General features: G+C 34.8%; 1 protein-coding gene across 2 annotated transcripts in view; it reads left to right on the top strand.

The window, feature by feature from the left end:
• Positions 1–23,408, top strand: part of Cacul1 (CDK2 associated cullin domain 1) — a 64,499-nt gene that overhangs the window by 28,238 nt on the left and 12,853 nt on the right. The window contains exons 4-7 of one of the 2 annotated variants that reach the window (XM_058581331.1): positions 14,113–14,208; positions 18,188–18,290; positions 18,846–18,911; positions 21,310–21,399. In XM_058581331.1, coding sequence (XP_058437314.1) covers positions 14,113–14,208; positions 18,188–18,290; positions 18,846–18,911; positions 21,310–21,399 — 355 coding nt within the window. The remainder of the gene's footprint in view (positions 1–14,112; positions 14,209–18,187; positions 18,291–18,845; positions 18,912–21,309; positions 21,400–23,408) is intronic. The other variant, XM_046450266.2, reaches the window with a different exon arrangement.

Raw genomic sequence — 23,408 nt, 5'->3', positions numbered from 1 at the left:
GGAGCCAAAATGTAAAATCCCTGAAATGTCAGGAATTTTAGTGTGGCAAAAGAATATAAGATGTATTAGAGTAGAAGAGGAGGAGATGTAGGGAGATGGCAATTGTGGTAGACTAGGTGAGTTACAGCAGCTACATAGTCCCTCATCTGCAGTTCCAAAAAAAAAAAAAAAAAGTCTGAAAAAGGAATGTTTTTTCATAAATTTGGTTCCCAAACTCATGTGGTAGTAAAATATGATCTAAACACTCGAGGAACTTGATGGGAATGTTCCTATACTTTATCCCAGAAATATTAGTGTGTTGTTTCTGTGCCTAGTGGGACTGGAGCATAATATAGGGCACGTGTACCATAATACCTTCTAAATTTTAAAAGTTCAAAATTAAGGGTCACACGTATGACTGCAGGAGTCTTGGATCAGGAACTGTGGACCTGATGGTAATGAACAGGGAAAAGGAAATTTGGGGATGCATTGAGGAGATGATGAGACAGTGTCAGACAGTAACTTCATGGTTAGAAAGAGAGGTAGGGTTACAGGATACAAAGATCACTTTGGTTTCAATAGAAATGTTAGGAGTTTACTAGAGGGGACTTGAGCAGGAAAGGATAATGATAGTAGTTTGAGAATGTTTAATTTAACAAGCAATGTGCCATGTGCTGCCAGGATGCTAGATGCTAAGGGCACAGAAAAAGTGGCATACAGCTTTATTTTTTAGCACCTTTTAGTGGGGGGGAGGTGTAATGATAGTTTTAATAGATTGGATGTGATGGGTGATAGGATAGGAATAAGAAATGAGTTGTAAGTCTTGCTAAATTTTCCTCTTGTGGAATGTCTCATTTATTTCTGCTGCCTTGCCAGTTTAAATCCTCGGGTAATTGTCTGGACAGAGGAGAAGATTGCTACCTTATTTCTAGGCTCTGCACCTTCCCCAATCCATTTTGTTGAATGTGCTCACAATTTGTCACCTGTTTTCTTGACCTTTTGACTGTCCATTTACCTAAAGAGCAAACACTGTGCTCCTTAATAACTTTCAAGGCTCTTTACACTCTGTACTCAGCAAAATAATGCAGCAACAGCATTTTGTCTTTTGAAATTAAGGTGACTGTTTTTCCATCTTATGTCTTTTCTCAGTTTCTTTGGCCACCACTTTTTTCCTCCTCTCCATCTGGAAGGGAGGCATTCTATTTGTTAGGGTTTGCCCAGCTTTTAATTTACCTATTCCAGGCAGGTTTAATTAATCGTATTTTCTTCTTTGCTTCTGTAGCACTTTCTGTTGTTACTGAGTGCTTAGTATAGCACCTTGGTGCATATTTAATTACCAGTCAGGATGTCATCTTTGCAATCCTGTGAGCTCCTTGCGGACAAGGATGCTGGCTTACTAATGTTGGCTTCTTTTGGCCTGTCATAGGTTTGAATTAAGTTTAAGTACTAGGTAGATAAATGTGCTGGTCATAGTGCTCTTGACAGATGTTTCCAGTTCCCTTCTTTCTGATACTTGGTGGGATTGTACTTCTCCAACCCATTGAAGTTTGGACTTGGTCAGGTAATTTGCTTTGACACATGAATTATGAGTGAAATAAGAGTATGTATCCAGGGCTGGTGTTGTGGCTCAGAGGTAGTGCGCCTGCCTAGCAAGCGCGAGGCCCTGGGTTCGATCCTCAGCACCACATAAACACAAATAAAGACACTGTGTCCAACTACAACTAAAAAATAAATATTAAAAAAAAAAAGAAGAGTATGTATCCAAAGAGCCTTTAGGATCTGCTCTGCCACCGTGTTCCAGATGGCAGAGGTTCGTTTCCCCCCGAGGATAACAGAACAGACCCTCAAGAGAGGCATAGCACAAGAGTGAGAGAGAACCCATGCTATATTTTTATTAATCTATTTTTGGAATGCATTTTTCATTTCATACACCCTAAACCTTTTTGATATATTATTGCTTGGTGGTTTTTTAGTATAGTCACAAAGTTGTATAGCCATTACCACTAATTTCAGAACATCTTAATCACCTAAAGAAAAACTTAGTACTCATTAGCAGTCACTCCCTATTCTTTCCTTTCCTTAGACCCTCTCAACCACTAATCTGCTTTCTGTTTTGTGGATTTGCCTATGTTGGACATTTCACGCAAGTGGAATCGTGATATATGGCCTTTTATGTCTCACTTAGCATAATTTTACAAGGCCCACTCATATTGTAGCATGATTATCACTTCATTCCTTTTTTTAATGGCTGAATAATACTCCATTGTGTGGCTATATCACATTTTTCTAAGCTTTAGAAATCACTGGGATTTTGATGTGGTTTGTTTGTTTCTTTGAGTGATACAATAAGTATTTTAAATGACAACATTTAGAATATACTGTTTTGCCCCACTATAATGTGGGCAGTTGAATTTAATGGGTCCAAAATTTTTTACTCTTAAAGCTGTCTTAATGACATTCCCACTGTTGACTTTCCTTTTTTAAATACGTATTGAATTGAGAATCCACTGAAACAATTGGGAGGCATTTTCCCCAAGTAACATAAATAAATGTATTGTACATCTTTATGCATTTTATTGAATTTAGAGTATATTTTCACTTTCACCAAATGAATATTTTGATTTTGATGTAATAGTTTTATAGTCAATACCCATTAACAAGTGTTTTTTTCAGTGTTTTGGAACTTAACACTTCATTACTCTAAGTCAACAGTGTTTCAACAGAGACTTGGTTTTCAGGCCAAGATAATAACATTCAAGTGTGAGGAAAAGCACTGATAATACCTGAGTTCAGGGTATTATGATGAGGAGAGACCACAAAAATGGAGGAGGAGGAAAATGCTAGAGGTTTTTAGCTCAAATGTGGCTGAATTTACAATAACCTAAAGAAGTATTTGTCAACTGTTTAATTTAGAGGAAGTTAGCAAATTACATTTAAATCCTTTTAATAAAATTCATTTGATATATTTTAAGCAGAATATATCTTAGCTTCAAGTTAAATATATAATTTGGCTCTCAAACCAATTAGTAATGGAAGTTAATGGAAACTAAGCCAGAATTAGTCAATATTACTATCTATGATTCAGTCTTTACAGACAGCAGATTGCATACAAAAGCTCTGCCAAAGGGCTGGTAAACTGAATGTCTCAGTATTTAAAATTAGTATTGCTTTGCTATCTATTTTCTATCCAGTGGGTGGCAGTGTAACTCAACCTAGTTGTCTTGTTTCATGGTCTTTGAAATTTTTTGATGGGTGTGTTTTTAAGGTTTTAATTTCTATATCTTTTGAACTACAAAGTGTTTTTAAAAAGAAGAAAAAAACACTTTCTTCCCTCAAATATACTTTTTACTATTACTCCTGATGAGAGAGAGAAAAAATGTAAATAATAAGAAATTGCCTGGTACCCTTTTTTCATAGTTGCAAGTAAAACAAATATCATTCCCCAGCTGGTGAATTAAGTCTTCACTTGTGTTTTGAGTTTTTCTGGATGATTTTTTTGGAGACCGATTTTTAAATCCAAACTAGAACTTCAACTATTGTTACTATTGTTCTTATCTCAGAGAATCTGCTAGTGAGAGACATCCTGACCCTCAGTCATGCCATCAGATCTCATTCAGACCACAGTTTTAATGTTTACTGTCAGCCTTTGAAGCCAGGGACTGTGTTGTCTTTCACATGTGCCTTCATAGGGTTTGACAAAGACCAGCCCTCAAGTAGAGATTCAGTAAAGTAAGTCTGTAGAAAGCCTGTTGCTTTACAGTGGAAGTGGCTTAGAGGCGTCTCCTTATTCTAGTTGAAATAGTATCCTGAGTTTGGAACCCCCCCCCCAAAAAAAAAAAATTAAATGGAATTTGTCATTAACAAGAGAGTAAAGTCACTTCAATAATGGGAAGTTGTTTGCATTTGTTATCAGAGTGTACAGAGTAAAATTATGAATTGTATTTTTAAAAATATTTGGGGAAAGTGCTGTGTACTTAAATTTCAAAAGATAAGGAAGACTAAGTACATAAGCATAAAGTAGGAAGTTCTCAAGTGTTATCAGCTCAAATGTATAGAAAAGTGACACATCTGATAGTCTCTCTGGCTTCTGTGGATGTTTTCTCTATTAACTAATCCTTCAGTCTTTGTAACTGTCCCATGTCACCCAGCTAGTTAAAAGGTAGATTACTTCATGCCTATGCGGATAAGCTACAAGAATCCAGGATCATAGAAGCCAGGCTTTAACTCATTTTATTATTCAAATCCAAATAGTATTTGGAAATGAGTAACTCTTATATTAGAAATCAGAACAGTTTTCCATATGGTGGTAGTAACAACAATGGCACTTAAGTCAGAGCATTGAGACTAAGTGAAAATAGCAAAGTCTTCTGCTCTCTTCTGCTAGACACACTTGGCTTTCTCTATGTAGGCTTTTATTGAAAACCATATAGCTTCCCTTAAGAGTATCTAATGTCGTAAGTATTTGATATTCCTAAGGTTTGTTTACCTTCTGTATAACATATATTTTTTGGACATTGTTATACAGAAATAATACCTGTCCAGCAAGAATGGGAATGCAATGAGAACGTAATGTCAGATGTATTTGTCTGTTTAGGAAGAAATTCCATTTTTATATAGCATATCTGTAAGCTTCATTACACTGGGTGTTACTTTTAGAGCCCTGACAGGTCTGCCCATGGCAATATCTTATTCTCACAGTGATAGGATAAGCTAGTTAGACTAAAACCATATTATACACAAGTTGTTTTTGCCAAAGTTAGTCATATAGGGGCAGATTTTTTTAAAAAAAGGAATACCTAGTTTGATTCAGAAAATATGAAGAATCTGTGAGATGGCATCTGGGTCCATTTGTACAGTATACAAAATGCTGAAGTTGTCCTTGGTAATATAGATATCAATATTTAAAGATTGTGAAGAAATTATTTGAGAATGTTTAGCATTTCTATTTCAGTTTTTTGTTTATTTTTTTTTCAAAATAGTTTTGATTTCTCTGCTGAAAACTGTCATCTTTTTGTGAGTGTTGTTTATTAGGTATGTTAGCTTTCTGTCACGATGATAAAACAGGACCTGAGAATATCAACTTAGAGGAAGAAAAGATGTATTTTGGTTTATGGTTTCAAAGGTTTCAGTTCACGGTCACTTGGCTCCAGTCTGGGTCTGTTGTGAAGCAGAACATTATGGCAGAGCAAAGCGGCATGGCGGCCAGAAGGCACAAAGAGAGAAGAGGGAGAGGACGGGATCCAGGTCCCAATATACCCTTCAAGGCTGCCCTTCACTGAATTATGTCCTCTAATTATGCCCTGCCTCCTAAAGTTCCCTGTCTCCCAAGAGCTCCTCCAGCTAGGACCAGGCCTTTTATATATAAGGCTTTGGGGACATTCCAGATTCACACTGTAACACTGGGTCACTGTGTATATCAATCACAGTTATTTTAAAAGGCTCTGATAATTTCATCACATGGGGTCTTTGCTTCTGGACTGTTGAATGTTTAATTCTTGACAACAGATTGTAGGGTTTATTTTGTTTGTTGGTGTTTCTTAGGATTTGATTGAATGTTAGATATTGTGTTTGGAAAACCAGTATAGACCTGCATGCATGATACTTATGCCTAGAAATAGGTGTGCTTGTCTTCTAGCAGGCTGCTAGTGTGGGGAGTTAAATCTCACTGTCAGTAGTTGAGTTGGGTTTGAGTTCAGTTGTTGCTACAACTTCTGATTCCTTTAGTGGTGGGCTGTGGCTAGCTTGTTCCAGAGTGATCCAGAAGGATTCTTTTCAGTGCTCTGCTCTTCCCTCAAGTCTTAGCAGGCCCTGTTTCATGGGGGGGGGGGGGGGATATGTCTTTTGTTGCATCATTGTCCCTCCCTCCGCAATGGGTAGTTTTTATTGTTTGGTGCAAGAGCTAGGCTGGCAGGGCAAGTTATGTCTATGTGGAAATTTTCATTCTTTTGCTCCTGCCTCAGTCGTAGGTAGTACTTGTGTCCCTGAGCTTGGCTTAGGTGAGGGTGCTGTGTAAGTGCTCCCACCTTCCTTCTCCCCATCGTAGTTGCAGATGACTTTTTCTCCTAAGTTGAGAGTCCTGAACAGGGATTGGTAGATTTTAGTAAATAAATATCTTCATCTTAGGTGTCTAATTAGCTGGAAAAAAATAATTATTTAGGTGAATCAGCTTTTTCTCATAATTAAAAAAAAATGGTGGCAATGATGTTCTCTTAGATTTCTGCATTCTAAGCTGAGGTAGAACCTCATGGTACATTTTACTAACTTTATAATCCCTGAATTTGATATTGGTTAAGAAGCTGTTAAATTTAAAAGAAAATTCACCTTAGTCTAATGACGAGTGTTAGGGTGTCATTGGACCCTGTCTTTCTAGTCACAGTGTGGTCTGCGTTTGATGACCTCTCATCGTGCATTGGATACCTTGTGCTGCATGGGTAGGGCCTGCCCACCTGCCTGGGATCTCCAGACTTCCTTCCCACAGGGCTTAAGAGGCCTTAGGTAGAGGCTTCTAAACAGCTGCTTGGCCAGCTGTTTACAGCATCCCTTATGTTCTCATTAAAAACAGGAACCTCTGGAAAGTTTCAGAGTCAAGATTTTATAGAGTATGGCCCAGAATCTTTACCATTCACAAACATTTCAGATGATTTGCAGAGTGACGATCTTTGAGGTCCACTTTTCTGTTGTAAATATATCTTGTTTCTGAACCGTGTCTCTTTTTTCTGAGGCAGGGATTGCAAAGTATCTTAATGTTTGGTGTTGCTAAGATGGTGTTGCTGAAGCCCCTCAACACCTTTGCACCATTGCAGTATTGGTCTGTGTTTAGAAGAATCTGCACAAACCTGGATACAATAAACAGCAAGGAGCAGCCTCAGCATCCAGTGGTGAGGGACTGAAGAAGACAATGATGTGTCCAGACAGTTGGTAAAGTTTTGTTGCAGAAAGAACTTAGACATGGGAGAGATGTTGGTGAGACTTAGCTAAGCAATTAAAGCAGGCTTCAGAATAATTCATATTTGTTGAAAGATAGGCACACAACAAACAGAAAATGCACAAATGTTAATGGTGGTTATCTCTAGTGTTGGTAGTGATTATTTTCCTGTAGTTAAATTTGGGCGGGGGGTACCAGGGATTGAACTCAGGGTTACTAGACCACTGAGCCACATCCCCAGCCTATTTTCTATTTTATTTAGAGACAGGATCTCACTGAGTTGCTTAAACCTCGCTTTTGCTAAGGCTGGCTTTGAACTCATGATCCTCCTGCCTCTGCTTCCCAAGCTTGCTGGGATTATAGGCATGCATCACTGCATCTGGCTATAGTTAATTTTTTTTAACTTTTTAAAATTTCAGTGAACTATGTTACTTTTTCAAAGGTTTATGTTAGTGACCTTGTTATGTTTATAAAGGTCCCCTTTACTTCACTTGAACAGACAGATGTCTTTTATTTATTTGAAGATAACCAGAATGCTTTTGTTCAGATTAAAAAAATGTATATTTAAAGCTTTTTTTTTATGCTTCATTTTGGTGTGGGATAGGAGGGTAACTGAAGGGATATGCATAGGAGAAGGATATAAATATGAACTTGTGGAACCTGTTTATATTTTATATCTATAGTGTTCAGTTATCCACTGTTAAAAGTTAAAATTTATTAAAATGAAGTAAAAATTGGTTTATTGGTTTCATTAAGCATATTTTAAATGCTTAATAGGCATAGATGGTAGTGGTTACCATATTGAATAGTGGAGATAGAGTTTCATTGGATAGTACTGACCTAAATCTTGGTGTATTTAAGGTTCTTGTCTAGTAATGTTACTTAAATAAGTTATCCTCTTTTAAAATTAACATACATCCAGTGAGAGGGACTAGCCACCCAAATTTCCTTATTTAGCTTTAGATAATAAAGGTGATAAGCTTTCTGTTCCCTTCCTTCCTGTGACAGTACGGTGGGGTGCATCAAGTCAGACCTTTCCTTTCTTGCTTTAAGGCATTTCTCATGATTACCGATATACTGTCAAGGTGTACATTTTTCATTGTATTTAATAGATTGACTTACTTAAAAATAAACACTAAAATTATCTTTTTATATAATGATGCATATGATTAGACAATATATGTTTTTCAGGATCCTCTGAGATACTGAAATCCTTTCAGAGGGTCAGAAGAATCAACTCTTTTTCTACTTTTATTTGGATATTATTTGTGCTTTCTATTATGTTGACATTTAAACTGATGGTGCAGAAGTAGTGAGAATAAAACTGTGGGGCCTTAGTACAAATCTTTACTTCCATGCGTTTGTATTAGCCAGAAAGGGTGTATGTGTGTGGAAAAGCCAGTTTTACTTATATGAACGCCTAGATGAAGCAGTGAAAATTATGACTTAAGAGTCTTTTTTTAAAGTATATCAATGTGAAGAAATGGAAAACCACCAATGTCTAGTGGTGGTTTTGAGAAGAAGCCCTTGTATAGTTATATGAGTTTTGAGTAAACTAGCACCCGTCTTGCTCTGCCCCATGAAATACCATTTTTACTTGAATGACTGACAAACTGTGGTTATTTAGACTTAGGTATTTGACCAACATTTTCTCAAAAATGGGTGGAATAACTCTGTTCAAGGAAAATAATGGACAATATTTATGACCAATATTAGAATTTTAGTTTATCTACTGCTGTGAGCTTAATAACTTCTGAGTATTTAAAAAAGACTTAGCTGATGAGATGGTGGTAATATTAAAAATGTATCTTCTTGTTGATATTGTATAATGAAATGTGCCTTCAGTTACAAGATTTGTACAACTCAGTGAATCAGTCTTTTTCAAATGACCATTGCATAATGGTAGAAAATAGGTGTGTTAAAAACTGTTCAAAGTAGAAAATAAAGCAGAGTTTTAATGCAATTAAGTATAACACTAAAAATGAACCTGTTGAGAAAGAAATCAGGAAAATAATCCCATTCACAATAACCTCCATCCCAAATAAAATACCTTGGAATAAATCTATCCAAGGAGGTAAAAGACCTTTACAATGAAAACTGTAGAACATTGAAGAAAGAAATTGTAGAATAAGGAAGATGGGAAGACCTCCCATGTTCATAGATAAGCAGAATTAATATTGTTAAAATAGCCATTCTGCCAAAAGCAATATACAGTATGATCCCTATCAAAATGTCAGTGACATTTTTCACAGAATTGGGGATGTCCTAAAATTCATTTGGAAGAATAAAAGACCCAGAGAAGCCAAAGCAATTCTAAGCCAAAAAAGCAGTGCTGGAGGCATGACAATATATGAATTCAAATTATACTACAGAGCTGTAACAACAAAAACTGCATGGTACTAGTATAAGAGCAGAGAACAGTAGATCAGTGGTATAAAATAGAAGACAGACAAACCCACACAGACAATCATCTCATTCTTGACAAAGGTGACAAAAACATACATTGGAGAAGAGAGAGCCTTTTTAACCAAGTGCTGGGAAAACCAGCTATCCATATGTAGAAGAATGAAATTAGATCCTTCTCTCTTACCCTGCTCAAAAGTCAACTCAAAATGGATCAAAGACCTAGAAATTAGAAACTGGAGCTCCTTGTAGAAAACACATCAATATATAGGCACAGGCAACAGTTTTCTCAATAGGACCCCTGAAGCTCAGTAAATAACACCAAGAGTTAATAAATAGTTGGCATCAAGTTAAAAAGCTTCTGCACCTCAAATGAAACAATTAGGAATGTGAAGAGAGAACTTGCAGAATGGGAGAAATTCTTTGTCAGTTATTCTTCTGACGGAGGGTTAACATCTAGAATATATAAAGAATTCAAACTCAACACCAAACACCTCCCCGCAAACAAAAAACAAAACAAGAACTCACAAACCAAAAAACCCAGTTAATAAATGGGCAAATGAACTAAAAAAGATATTTTTCAAAAGAAGAAATACAAATGGCCAACAAATACATGAAGGAAAAAAAAAAAGGTTTCAACAGTTAGGGAAATGCAAATCAAAACTATACTGAAATTTCAACTCTAGTTAGAATGGTAACCATCAAGAATATGAACAATAATATATATGGGAAGGATGTGGGAAAAAAAGGAATACTTTTACACTGTTGGTGGGATTGTAAATTAGTACAGCCACCATGAAAATCAATACAGAGGTTTCTCAAAAGACTTGGGTTGGACCTACCATATGACCCAGCTATACCATTCCTCTGTATTTATCCTAAATAATTAAAATCATCATGATATAGGCATATCCATATTTATAGCAGCACAATTCACAATAGCCAAACTATGGAACCAGCCTCGGTGTCCACTGATGCATGAAGGGATAAAGAAAATGTGGTATATATACACAAAGAAGTTTTATTCACCCACAGAGAATAATGAAATTAATGTCATTTGCAGGAAAATGGATGGAATTTGAGAACATTATATTAAGTAAAATAAGCCAAACTCAAAAGTCAAGGGTTGTTTTTCTGTTAAATGGAAGCAAGAAAGTAAACAGGAAAAGAAATGTTGGGTTGGGGGAGGGTCTCAGAAAAATTGAAGGGGGATCTGTACAGTAGAGGAAAGGGACCAGGGAGGAGGGGAAAGGGTAAAAGTTGGGGTATGGTATTGGCTAAATGACATTGTTATATTGTGTGCATTTATGAATATATAATGAATCCTACCATTATGTGCAGCTAATAAAAATATGGGAAGTTAAAAAAAATAGTAAAGTATAAAAAAATTCTAACAGTTTTAGATTTCATATGGCAACTAACCTTTAAGAAACTACCACTAACCAACTTTCAGAGAAAAATATAATTATCTGGAAAGGCTATTTATTAAAATAAGCCTTTTCTTCCCCTCTACATATCTGTATGAGGCTAAATTTTCTTCATTTACTTCAAGATGACACATGGAGTTGATCTAATACTGAAGCAGATATGAAAATCCAGGTGTCTTCTTAAACTAGCTCTAACAAGACTTGCCAAAATGTCAGAGTAATGATACCTTAATTGAATTTCCTTTTTTTTGTGTGTAAATAATTTTTAATAAAAATGTTAAGATGTGGGGCTGGGTTTGTGGCTCAGGAGTAGAGCGCTTTCCTTGAACACGTGAGGCACTGGGCTCGATCCTCAGCACCACATAAAATAAATAAATTAGTAAAACAAAGGTAAAGTGTCCATTTCAACTAAAAAAAAAATTAAAAAATTTTAAGATGTGATGTAACACATGTTAAGATATAATAATAATCTCATTATTATTGAAAGGTTAGAAAGAATTAATACATATTTTTAAGGTCTTATTTATTTTTGAGATGGGATCTCACACTTCTGGGTTCAAATGATCTTCCCTCTTCAGCATCCCCAGCACCTCAGATTACAGGTGCATACCACTATACCTGGCTAAATTTCTCATAGTCATCCATAGAACTCACATGTCAAGAAAAGCTTTTTGGACCTTGAATTATCTTTAAAAGTGCAAAAGATTTCAAAGAACAAAATGTTTGTGAATTCTAGAATAACATTGACATCAAGATACATTGTTAGGAAAAATGTGGATCAGTGTGGTTACACCTTGTATTTGTGCCACAAGAGCTATAAATGAAGCACTGATTTTCTTGTATGGCATGAAATTCTCCTGGAAGGTTACGAAAGAATTAAGTGGTAGTTGCTTTAGGGAGAAAGGAGTTAAAAGTAAAACTCTACTTGTCTGACAGTAATGGTATCATAATTGGAACAAGTTATACTTACTCTATGTATGTAAATACATATTTCAAAATATACTGTCATGTGAAAAGAAAATAAAACCAATTATGAATGTTAAGAAAAAAAGTAAAACTCTAAACCCATTTGAACTAATTTTAAACCAAGTGAATGTGTAACCTCCACCCTCAGGCATGAACACACGTGAAAGAAAAAAGCATTCCTACTCAGCTATGTTATTCATTTCAGAGAATCTAGGCATATTATGAAATGTTGGGGCAACTTTGGGATAATGATTATTAGTTTTTCTGGCAGCTTGCTTTTTCTTGTTTTATTTGAGAAAATAATTTAATGTCCAAGCCAAATATTGTTATGTTGAAATAATGTAAATCAACTAGGTAACAGTTAATGGGGCCTGAGGTATGCTGAACTTAAGTTTGAAGGAAAAACAATTTGGGTAGACTTTTTAAAATGGCATTCATTTCTAGGTTTCTGGAAAAGTTTGAGTTTACTTTAGAAGACTTAAAATTTCTAGTCTTGTCATTTAAAAGGTTTTGAATAAGTGCTGCATGAAATGTGGAAAGAAAGTAAGTATTCTAACATTGATTCAATACAAAAAGTACTTTTTAATACTCAGAACCTTTGAGGCTTTGGAAATTCTTGAAAAAAAATAACTGAGGAACTCAATTTTATTTGTGCTGCCTGCTGTTAAATGTGCCTTATAACTTTTGGATAAAATGTCCTTTTATGAAAAGGGAAAATTATTTTAATGTAATAGCTTTTAGATTTTCTTTTCTCACATAATACTTCTAAATTTATTTCTTTGAATGCTAAAATATCATTTCCAGAGTTCTTTGAATCGGTTTAAAAGATGATATTGTGATTGTTTTATTAATGGTAGTTTCAAGTTTGCCTATAATATGGAACCATTTTAATGCTTTTTAAAATGTTAATGGATCTTTCTAAAGAATTGGGCCTGTGTGAAGTTAATTGGAAATGAGTTTTATTTACTCTGCCTAGTTATATATACATGTACAGTAAGTACTTGACATTTTCCTAAGCACTTCCACATTATTTTCTTTGATTCTAAGCGCATCTTGGAAGTAGCACAGTTGGTGTTTTTTCTATTTAAAATGAAAATTGAAATTCAGAAGGCTAAATGATTTGCCCAATGCCAGATAGCTTTGTTAAATAGTGAAATAGGGATTTATATTTAAAAGCCACAGATGGGTGATTTCACCAAGTCCAAGTTTGTTTCTTTTGGTACTGAGGATTGAATCCCAGGGGTGCTTAACCACTGAGTCATATCCCCAGCCCTTTTTTATATTTTATCTAGAGATAGTGTCTCACTGAGTTGGTTAGGGCCTCACTAAGTTGCTGAGGCTGGCTTTGAACTCAAGATCCTCCTGGCTCAGTCTTCCAAGCCAGTGGGATCACAGGCATGTGCCACCATACCCAGCTCTAAGTTTCTTTCTTACTGTTCTGGAGGCTGGGACATCCACTGTAAAGTGCTAGTTGATTCAGTGCCTTGTGAGGATTCCCCTCTTGGCTGAGAGATGGCTGTCCCCTCAGAAGCCCCCACATAGCCAGTCCTCTGAGCCATGTTGAAGGAACAAAGGTAAGGAATAGCAAACTCTTTGGTGTTTCTTCTTGTAAGGACACTAATTCTATAGGAATAGGGACCCACCTTATGACCTCATGTAACGTTAATTATATCCTCATTCCAAATTCAGCTACACTGGGGGACTAGGGCTTCAATATGTAATTTTGGAAGGAAAAACACATTCAGTCCTGAACACAATATATTAAGTTGGAAGTACTCTCTTGATGGCTTTGTGACTTGATATTTTATAACAAGGAGAGTTAAATAGGACACATGCATTATAATTTTACTACTTTCCAGAGCTGCAGATATATGTGGAATATATAGTTCCTGCTTTCTCTAATAATTTTATAACTGGTTAGCTTCAGAAGCTGTTTAGAACCCAGCTGGCATAGAACTTTAAATGTTACTCTGTCTATTTATTTCTAATAACGTATTGAGCCTCTACTACTTTCTTGAATCTCATCCAACCATCCAGTGGTTCATATAAAAAATGTCTAAATAATTCAATGTTAATTTTTCAAATCATACTTCATTTTGATTGCACCTTTTTATGAGAGCAGGCGTTTTAATTAATGTGTTAGGGTTATATGATTTTTAAAGATAACTAAGCCAAAGCTCAGTTTATATAGCAGACTTTGAAACAAAGTCTTAACCAAATTTCAGAGTGTAAGTAAGTGTCTCTCCTTTTCTTTCTTGTGAATCTCAGTATGAATTTTGGATTCCTTTGAAGCTTGTTTGCATTTCAGATTATGGTTGTTTCTGCATTCTGTAGCATATGTATAACTATGTGTGGAATATCGATCTTAAAAATGGTTTGCTAGAATGATCACGTTTGTGTTCTTTCTCACAGGCCAGCCCTCCAGATCTCTATATTGAAAGATTTAATATAGCTCTTGGACAATATATGGGAGCATTGCAGAGTATTGTGCCTCTTTTCATATATATGGTAAGTTTGAGTTGTTTTATCCTTTCCAAAAGAAGCAGAGATAAACATGTTCCAGCTTTTTAAAAAAAAACTATTTTGTGGAATTTTCATACTGTAAATGAAAATTAATTCAGTAATGTTTAATAGTTGTTAACATAGAAGAATTATTTATTTTTCCCTTTGTCTGTTTTGAAATTCCCTAAGTAACAATTGCTTGAATAGTCACCTAGGTATTAGTAATTAGCAGTCATCCAATGATTGTATTCATTGTATTTCTGGTCATGTGGAATGGACTGTGCTTGGTCCTGGGAAAAAAAAAAGATACATAAGATTTCTTGTCCTTAGAAAGCAGTTAAAACATGTATCTAAAAATATGATGTATGAAAAATGCCAAGTTAAGTCATTCCATAAAAAGTGGAAAAATAAAATGCTTCCAATCTGATGTTCTCTTTTGCTTGGAGAGTTATGCCAGAAGTATAATTTGTAGACTGTACTTGTTGATTAATTTTTTCCTTCTTTTAAATATAGAATCATTTAATGTTAGTGTTCCTAAATGGGGAGAGCCCTAGAAATCATTATTCCAACTCTTCTTTGTTAGATTAGGGAATGGGACATATTTGGTTGTTTCTGCATTCTGTAGCATATATATTGCTGTGTATGGAATATAAGTCTTAAAAGTGACTTATTTTTCATAAAATGTACTTTATTTAAAACGAAAACAAAGCTACCTCTAGTTATTTCTGATTTAGAAGGTATTTTCCAAAAGATCTTGTACTTCAAGATTTTCATTTGAATTAAATTATTCTTTTTGTACTGATAACAATTGTAAAAGTTAATAAGGGTTTATAGTTAATGCAGAAGAAGCTTATATTTGCCTGTTGTTTTACAAAGACTTTATCTTAGGAGAAAGTGATAAAGAGGCTTTGCTTTTGGTTTAAGTGCCAGAACTTCTTTATGAATCATGATACTAGTCAAAAATATTAGCTGGCTGAAGTGTTACATACCTGTAATTCCAACTATTTAAAGGGCTAAGGCAAGAGGACCACAAGTTTGAGGCCAGCTTGGCAACACTTCAGTGAGACCCTGTCTCAAAGAAAGACTTCAGAAAAGAAGTGGGGATATAGCCCAGTGGGGCGTACTTGCTTAGCATGTATCATACCCTGGGTTCAATCCCTAGTACCTCCTCCACAAACACAGACACACATAGTTAATAGTATTAGTCACCTGGGTTGGCTGGGTTAATTCTTGGGAAGGGTCAGAAAGTCTGGGAGACAGCCACGTATCATTTTGGTGAAATTCTCTAGGGTTATTCATCAGGAGTATTTGTTAGGTATAGTAGATATTTCATTCCCATTCTAGTAAATTCCTTATTTCTGCTGTTCTAAAATTTTCAGTAGAAATGATGAGTGAAATCAGAGCATGAAGGATAGAGCCTCAGGCCTAGTTGTGAAAAAGGGGAGATAAGGGTAGATGAGTAGGTTTATTTACCTCCATGTCTGCCATTTACATGGCATTTCCCAGTAAGCATATTGGCTAGGTGGGTTAGAAATAAAAATAGAACTAAATGAGCATAACTTGGATTTCGAATCAAAACTGATAGCTAATTTGTTTAAAAAAAAAAAGGCAAGAAAGTGGTATACTTGTCTGTCTACGCTGCCATTATTGCTTTCTTAAAACTTTATGGTAGGATCTTGGCATATAAGAAGATTGTATCAAGAAAGAATAAATGAACTTCACACTCTTCTACCTAGCAAAATTCTAATACAGGATACGATATTGTAAAATTAAAAAGTTTTAACTATACCTTTTCATTTAGCTTAAGAATTTGAATTTGCTTTCTGGTTATTTGTGAAAATTTGTTTAATTTATTTTTAAAAATTTTAAACTTTGGTACTCCTTTGTTGAAAAGAGTATATTATTTAAATAATAGTTTGAAATGTTAACCTGTTGGAAACATAATCATAATAGTGTTACTTGTCAACACTATTATCTTAGAATTCTATATGACTATTTTAAGAAATGAAGTTATTAGAATATGGATTGTGTCTAAGTCACTATTAATAGTGAAGATTCTTGTTGAAAGACATAGAATCAAATAAAGATATTATGTATTTTTGTTTAGGATATTGAAACTTAACAGTATTGTACAAAAAAGTCAAATAACTTGTTATTTAAATAAAGAGGTAAAATAACTTAAGAGTTTCTTAGTACTTCTGAAGTTTTCGTACTACTTCTGTTGAATGAGTCTGGTTACTTACTAAAGATTAGGGAGAGGGCTGGGGTTGTGGCTCAGAGGTAGAGTGCTTGCCTACTGCGTGAAGCACTGGGTTCGATCCTCAGTACCACATAAAAATAAAAATAAAGACATTGTGTTCACTTATAACTAAAAAATAAATATTAAAAAAAGGAGTAGGAAGAGAACATTAAGATGCTGTGCATTAAGATCTTAAATATTTAGAGTGTGCATCTGGTGAATATTTAGGAAAACAAGCTCACGCTTTTGTTAGAAATATAAATTTGTAAAATCTCTTTGGAGGAACTCAGAAATTATATCTCTAGGAATTTATCATAAATAAACTCATAAACATATGTAAAATACTGTACATATGTAAGAATTATGCAGTATTGGGGGGGGAACCTGATTATTATCAGTGAGGACTATTTAATAAGAAAGTAGGAAATGTGTAAAGATAATGATGTCTGTATGTTCTTTTCCGGAAAAATTTTGCAGTACACAACATTGGTGTGAAGAAGCAAGGTACAAAGCAGTGTGTAATGTTTCCTCATTAGCAAGTGTTTTCTATTTAGGTGAAAAAGAGAACATATCTACTTATATGAGGAACATTTTAGAAAGAATAGACAATAATTTCCCCAATACAGAGTGGGACCTTTGTGAGTAGGACAGAAGGTTTTCAATAGGAGACTTATTTTTATTGCATATTTTTGCATGCTTTTGTTTTTTAACCATATACATCTTATTTTTATATTTTTTTAAAGAGAGAGAGAATATAAGTCTTTTTTTTTTTTTTTTTTTTTTTTTTTGTAGATGGACACAACACAATGCCTTTATTTTTTATGTGGTACTGAGAATCGAACCCAGGTCCCACCCGTGCTAAGCGAGTGCTCTACTGCTGAGCCACAATCCCAGCCCTATAATTTTTTTAAGAAGAGAAACCATTAAGAATTTAGAATCAATGAGCAAGTTCTTAACATTTTTCTTTGTGTTTTCCACTCTTGGTCATTTATATTAAAGCATGAACAAATTTGATCTTTTTTGACTTGCCAGTCACTATAGTCATTCAGCTGCAAGAAACAGAAAACTTGATTCAACCTCGGTCTGTGAATTTTAAATACATAAGGAAAAGCATTGTGTCCTGTAATAGAACTGTAGAAAGGAGGCAGTCTCCAGGCATTTTGAATCCGTAGTTCTTTTTTGTCTCTTTGCTGACCACCACATCTATTTTATCTTGTTCTTCTTGTGGTCCTGACTACGACTCTTGCCCTCAACTCAAGCCTACTTTTTCACAGTCTGATTAGGCTACTCTGGGTGTGTCTACCTCTTAAGCAAAGATGGTCTCCATGGAATCCAGAAGCTGACTGGCTAGTGATGAAATGGCATGTGTGCTAGGGAGTCACCTGTGCCTGCTCTTAGCCTATCTCATTAGTAAATGAGGTGCCTTTAATGAGTGTTTCCCAGTGTTGTCTTCAGATGATGATGTAGGATTTTAAAGGGAATATTACATGGTGATTCCATAAAGTCTCTACATTTCGGTTGAGTTGATGTTTGAGATCTTCCATTGGTCTTTGGAAACAGTTCTTGATCTTCTTACTTTTCAACCTCATGCCAGAAAGACATGGAACTCATAGTGGTGGGCTCTTATTTGATCTTTTTTTTTAATTGATGACTTTATGCATGTCTCCTAAAATATTATTTAGTGCTTCAGTTCACAAGACTAATTATATCCCCCAGTTGATACACGAAAAATAATTTCTTTTTCAGAATAAGTTTTACATCGAAACCAAGCTTAATAGAGACTTAAAAGATGACCTTATAAAGCTGTTTACGGAACATGTTGCAGAAAAGCACATTTACAGCCTGATGCGTAAGTAATTAAATTTATTATGAGGGTGAGAGACTACTAACAATGATGTTTTCTTTCCCTTCCTCCCTTCCTATAAAAACTCAATCTTGACATCTTCTGAACCAGACAGTAGGAAGCGTTGAAGCCTGCTCTGTTCTATAGTGATAGAAGCTGAGGAGTGCAGATGTTATTTCTGGGTTGGTCATTGAACTGGGAACAGCTTAGCCAGGTCATTGAACATGTCTTGTGTTTTGCCTGATACTTGGTGCCTTTTTAAATTCTCTTGTGGCAAGGGAGAGATTTTAGGAGTTTCATCCCTGACTTTCCTACCAGTGACTCTAGAAGGAGTGCTGTGTTGTGTCTTTGAAATGTTAGTGCAGAATCCTTTCGTTTTTACTGTTTGGTGCAGCAACCCTTCTTTAGTCTGGCTGTCACTTAGTGACTGTGTGATAGGCAAGCTTCTTAGCCTCTTGTGGTCTGCATTTTCTGTTTGTGAATTAAGACTTGTAAAATATTTAACTTGGCTATGCACTTGATTAAATAAACAAATGAGTTTTGCCTTTTTCTCCTTCCCAGGTTGCCTGCCCGCTCACAGTAGGTGGCATCTCATCCTGCCTTCCCTAAAAGAATATCCCTCTCCAAGTGAGTTAGGAAGCCCCTATCACCTCATGTCTCAGCATCCTTTAAAAGCTCATATTTTATGCAGTACACATAAAATCATTTTTAAAGAATTTGACACATATTTGGATTTGCAGTATATATTTTTTGCTTTCACATTAGTCATAATTAGTTGCTACCACATTGAACTTTTACCAGAATTTTTCCAAATTTGACCACAAACGTTTTTTCATTTTTTTTTTTTTATTGAGAAATTGCTAAACTTAGGGTCAGTTTCTTTTAGAGACAGGGTTTTCAAATAATAGTGTAGATGATGATAAGACATGTTTTATTATTATATTCCCAAGAGATTCCAGAATGGAGGCCCAGAATCTTGAGCATATGACTTGCTTTAAAAACAAAAGACTGGATAGATGTTTACAAACATCTTTGAACATTACCTCATGAGATAATTCCAGCTATTAATTATAGCCATTTACATATTTTCAGCTATGTTGACATTTTCTTTTGTTCCAAAATTTAGCACAATATTTTTTTTTCTGTTAAAATTCTATGGAGAAATGCTACCATCTGGTAGAAAGTCCTCTTTCCTTTATAAATGTTTTTCTATTTACTAGCACTTTGGAAATCAATTTTATTGAACATATAAAAAAATGATAATCCAAAGAAAATACAGGGCTAGGGATATAGCTTGGTTAGTAGAGTGCTTGCCTAGCACATGTGTGAGGCCCTGGGTTTAATCCTCAGCACCACATAAAGATAAATAAATAAATAAATATAGGTATTATATCCATCTAATAAACACAAATAAAAAATATTTTTTTTAAACATCAGAAATTTATTAGTTGCTCAAAACATTACATTGATCTTGACATATCATATATCATACATTTGTTTCAAATGGGGTATATAAAAAATATTTAAAAGAAAAAGAAAAGAAAATATACCAAATTTGGTGAGAGAGAAAACATAAACAGATTACTTCTTTTGTTTCTTGTATACTCTGGTTTTCAATAAAAATCACACTTAATGATAGACATGCCTTTTTTTTCCCCCCCAAGTAAACTGAAAGGGCCCTTAAGCCTTTGTAAATTGAATAAAACATAATTTATCATATTTATTGAGAAATTACTAGGGATTATACTTAGTGAGGTATATACAAAATGTGAACACTAGTCACACTGGTTTGGATCCAGAACAAGGGACTCTGTAAATGTTTAACGGTGTTTTGTGGGTGATCATCAAAAAGATTTCAAACACACATACTGCTTATGTGTGTTAAGACCTACTCCACATACTTTACAGATATTAATTTATTTAGTTCTCATAAGGTTACCTAAGTAAGATGTTGTTTCCACTTTTAGAAAGATGTAGAGGGGAAAATGGTTGATTACAAACCTGGCTTGAGTAAAATATGCAGATTTAAAAATTATTGTTTATTTGTTGTTAGTAAATTACAGGTGTTTGAGAGATAAATTAGAAAAATAACTTTAGGTCAGTAATATCTGTTCGGTCCACTAAATAATGCAATTTGTTTGAATCTGTTAGTGATGTTTTATCTAGAGGAATTATTTCTGTTTATTTAAAAATGTTAATAAACTGTCATAGAACAGTGTAAATGACCCTGGGAAAACTGACTGTGTTGTGATGTTTAGTGTCAGGGTTATGTTGTTAACCAAAGTCATAAACATGAGAAAGATGAATGAATCATCCATCATCTCTTGAACCTTAGCTTTTCTAAGAAGAAAGTAGATGGAGCTAGGCATCGGGAAAGTAAGTTTCTGCCTATAATCAAGTTATTAAAATTACTATAGGGTGAGGATCCTCAATTGGAAAATCTAAAATTCTCTGAAATCTGAAACTTTTTTAGGCATGATAAGTTTTAGAGCATTTCAGATTTTTACAGAGATGCTTAACCAATAAAATCTATACAAGTATTCCAAAATCCAAAAAAACAAAACCCAAAAAACAAAACTCTGAAATCTGAAACACTGATTGCTAAGTGTTTCTGTTAAGGGGTGCTTAACCTTTACATGTAAAGAGCTTTAAATATGATATTTTGAAGGGAAGAAGAAATGATTGAAGAAGTTTAACTTACATTTTACTCCCCAGATGTAATGGGAGCACTTTCAGCTCACTTACCAAGGGCCATGATGCTGTTGCTTTTAGAAGGCTTACCTCTTTCCATAATTTGCCCGAGTTGGTTCATTTCCCTTGGTGCTCTAGCAGACCTTCACATATTACCTGTGCAACTGAGCTACTACAGGGATTTTTTAAAAAAATTCTTAGTATATAAACTCTTGATTTTGTTCTCTTGTGCTATTGTTTTCTTGTACTTGTTTACCCTTCAGCTTTGAGAGAAATAAAATAGAAATCTTGATAATCAGCATTATGTGTTTTTTAACCTGTTCTCTTATTTCAGCTTTACTTTTAGAAGCCCAGTCAACACCATTTCAGGTCACACCTTCAACTATGGCAAATATTGTGAAAGGCCTGTATACTCTCAGACCAGGTAAACACCTGTCATTTTCATTGGGATTGGACCTGTTTATTTGTTTTATTACAGCCTTATCCAAGAGGGCAGTAGTTCTTTATGTACTTTGTGATGCCTAATGATATTTGGGTTTCCTATAGCAAAAATATTGAGTAGCTATTTATCAATGTGCAGTGTAAAACTCAGAGCTCACTTAGAACTCTCTTGTGGTGAGAACCAACTAGTTTGGTTTTTGTAGTATCTGTAAGGGGGAAAAACAAGAAATTATTGTGGGATACATTTTGAATAAAATTGAATCTCATGTTTGGCCTTAATTTTAAAGAGTTCCTCCTTTACTTCCCACCCCATGATGCACATGTGCCCTGCCACACACACTCACAACTCATCTTCTTAGGCCTGGGTTCTAATTGGCAGGGAATGTAGAGTTGGTGCAGTTACCAGTCAATTCATAAGGACGTTTTGAGAAGATATACAATCAAAGTACATGGCATTCAGAGCTTGATTTGTAAATTATCCTAATGTATTTTAGAATAAAAACAGTAGATTTAAAGAAATCCCAAGGAGCCTTTGTAAGCATCTTCCTGTTTGTAAATCAGAATGTCAAATTTGTCATAAAGTTTTTTAGCCAATTAAAAAATACTGAAGGGAGAGAGATTGCAGAACTTCTCAGGGTAGAATATTGTTCCCTAATCTGTAAGCATAAAGGGTGCCTTTTTAACAGTAATTACCTTTTTGTGAAATTATTTTGTTTGAGGATTAAATGAAATAAAGCATGACGTAAAGAGCTTAACACAGTACCTGATAACATAATAGGCGTGCAAAAACTGCTTTTGCTACTATTCATTTGAGCTTGTCATTTTATTTAATTGATGACTTGATTGGTTAATTAATTTTTAAAACATGTCAGAATTTAGCTTGATGAAATGGAAACCAGGTGGAAACCGTGGAATCACAGAAATAGACTGATTCCAAAATACCTTCTTTCTCAGGCTACTTTAAACCTTTAATGATATCTGGAATATACAAATTTATTGTGATTTAAATTTGGGTCAGGTCTTGAGCTCTATTTATAACTTCTAACAGGAAGTACTGGTGTAAAGCTGCAGAAAGATTCCATTGCATGTATCCAGTAAACTGATATTTTTCGTTTTCTAGTTTTTCAGACATTTGAATTTCATTTTGCCTCAGTGTGGTGAAAATGGCTCATGAAATGTTTTTGTATGCTAGTTTATGAATTTATTTTTTTCTTTTATGTTTGGAAGGCTTCCAAGTGCAGTATGACAAATTCTGCCTCCCAAGTAGGCAGCTCTATCAGTTCTGGCTTTTGTCAGAAGTAACAAAATTGCATAATAAAGCTAATCACTATGGGTAGAAAATATTGTAGTTACATGTTTATCTAAATGCTATTTTATCCAGATTCGAGCTGTTGTAATAGGATTTATACTACTTATGAGGAGGATTCTGCATTTGAGAATTGTCCTTTTCAAAAGGTGAATTTTATCACAGACCAACCTTTTGCTGCCCTATGCATTTTCAGAGTCCCTTTTAAGCATATTTTGACATTTACAGGTCTTGGTTCCTGGTTATATTCCTAGTTTATTAAAGCAGTTTTATTCAACTGACAGATTAAGGTTAGAATATTTTAAAAGTTGAATTTTAAAGGTAAAAATTTCTTCAGTTGTAAGGTCTCTCAGATGCTGGTCTTTTATGCTGCTGTATCTGAATACCTCTGAAGGTTTCTAACTAGATCCACAGACCTATTGTAGAAGGTTGTGAGGACTTAACCCTTGTTGCTGTGTTTCCATCGTTTCAGAAGCTCATTCTGGAAATAGTTGGGCAGTCTCACCTTGCCTTTTTCCATTTAATACCTTTGTTTGTTTCTTCATCTTTATTGTAAAAAATCACTACCTAAAGTTCCATAAGTGGCAGAGAGATATGACTTGCATCCTCTCTGACTGGTTAGTACTTCCTCAGAGCATGACAGTGATGCTCTTTTTAAAGCCAGATTTGAGCCGGGCTGGCAGTAG

The sequence above is a fragment of the Marmota monax genome, unplaced genomic scaffold (assembly GCF_021218885.2).
Source record: "Marmota monax isolate L192 unplaced genomic scaffold, Marmota_monax_Labrador192_F-V1.1 WCK01_AAM20220418_F8-fsc00004, whole genome shotgun sequence".
Classification (NCBI taxonomy): domain Eukaryota; kingdom Metazoa; phylum Chordata; class Mammalia; order Rodentia; family Sciuridae; genus Marmota; species Marmota monax.
Note: the sequence above shows the minus strand (reverse complement) of the source record. Positions and strands in the feature narration are given on the sequence as shown.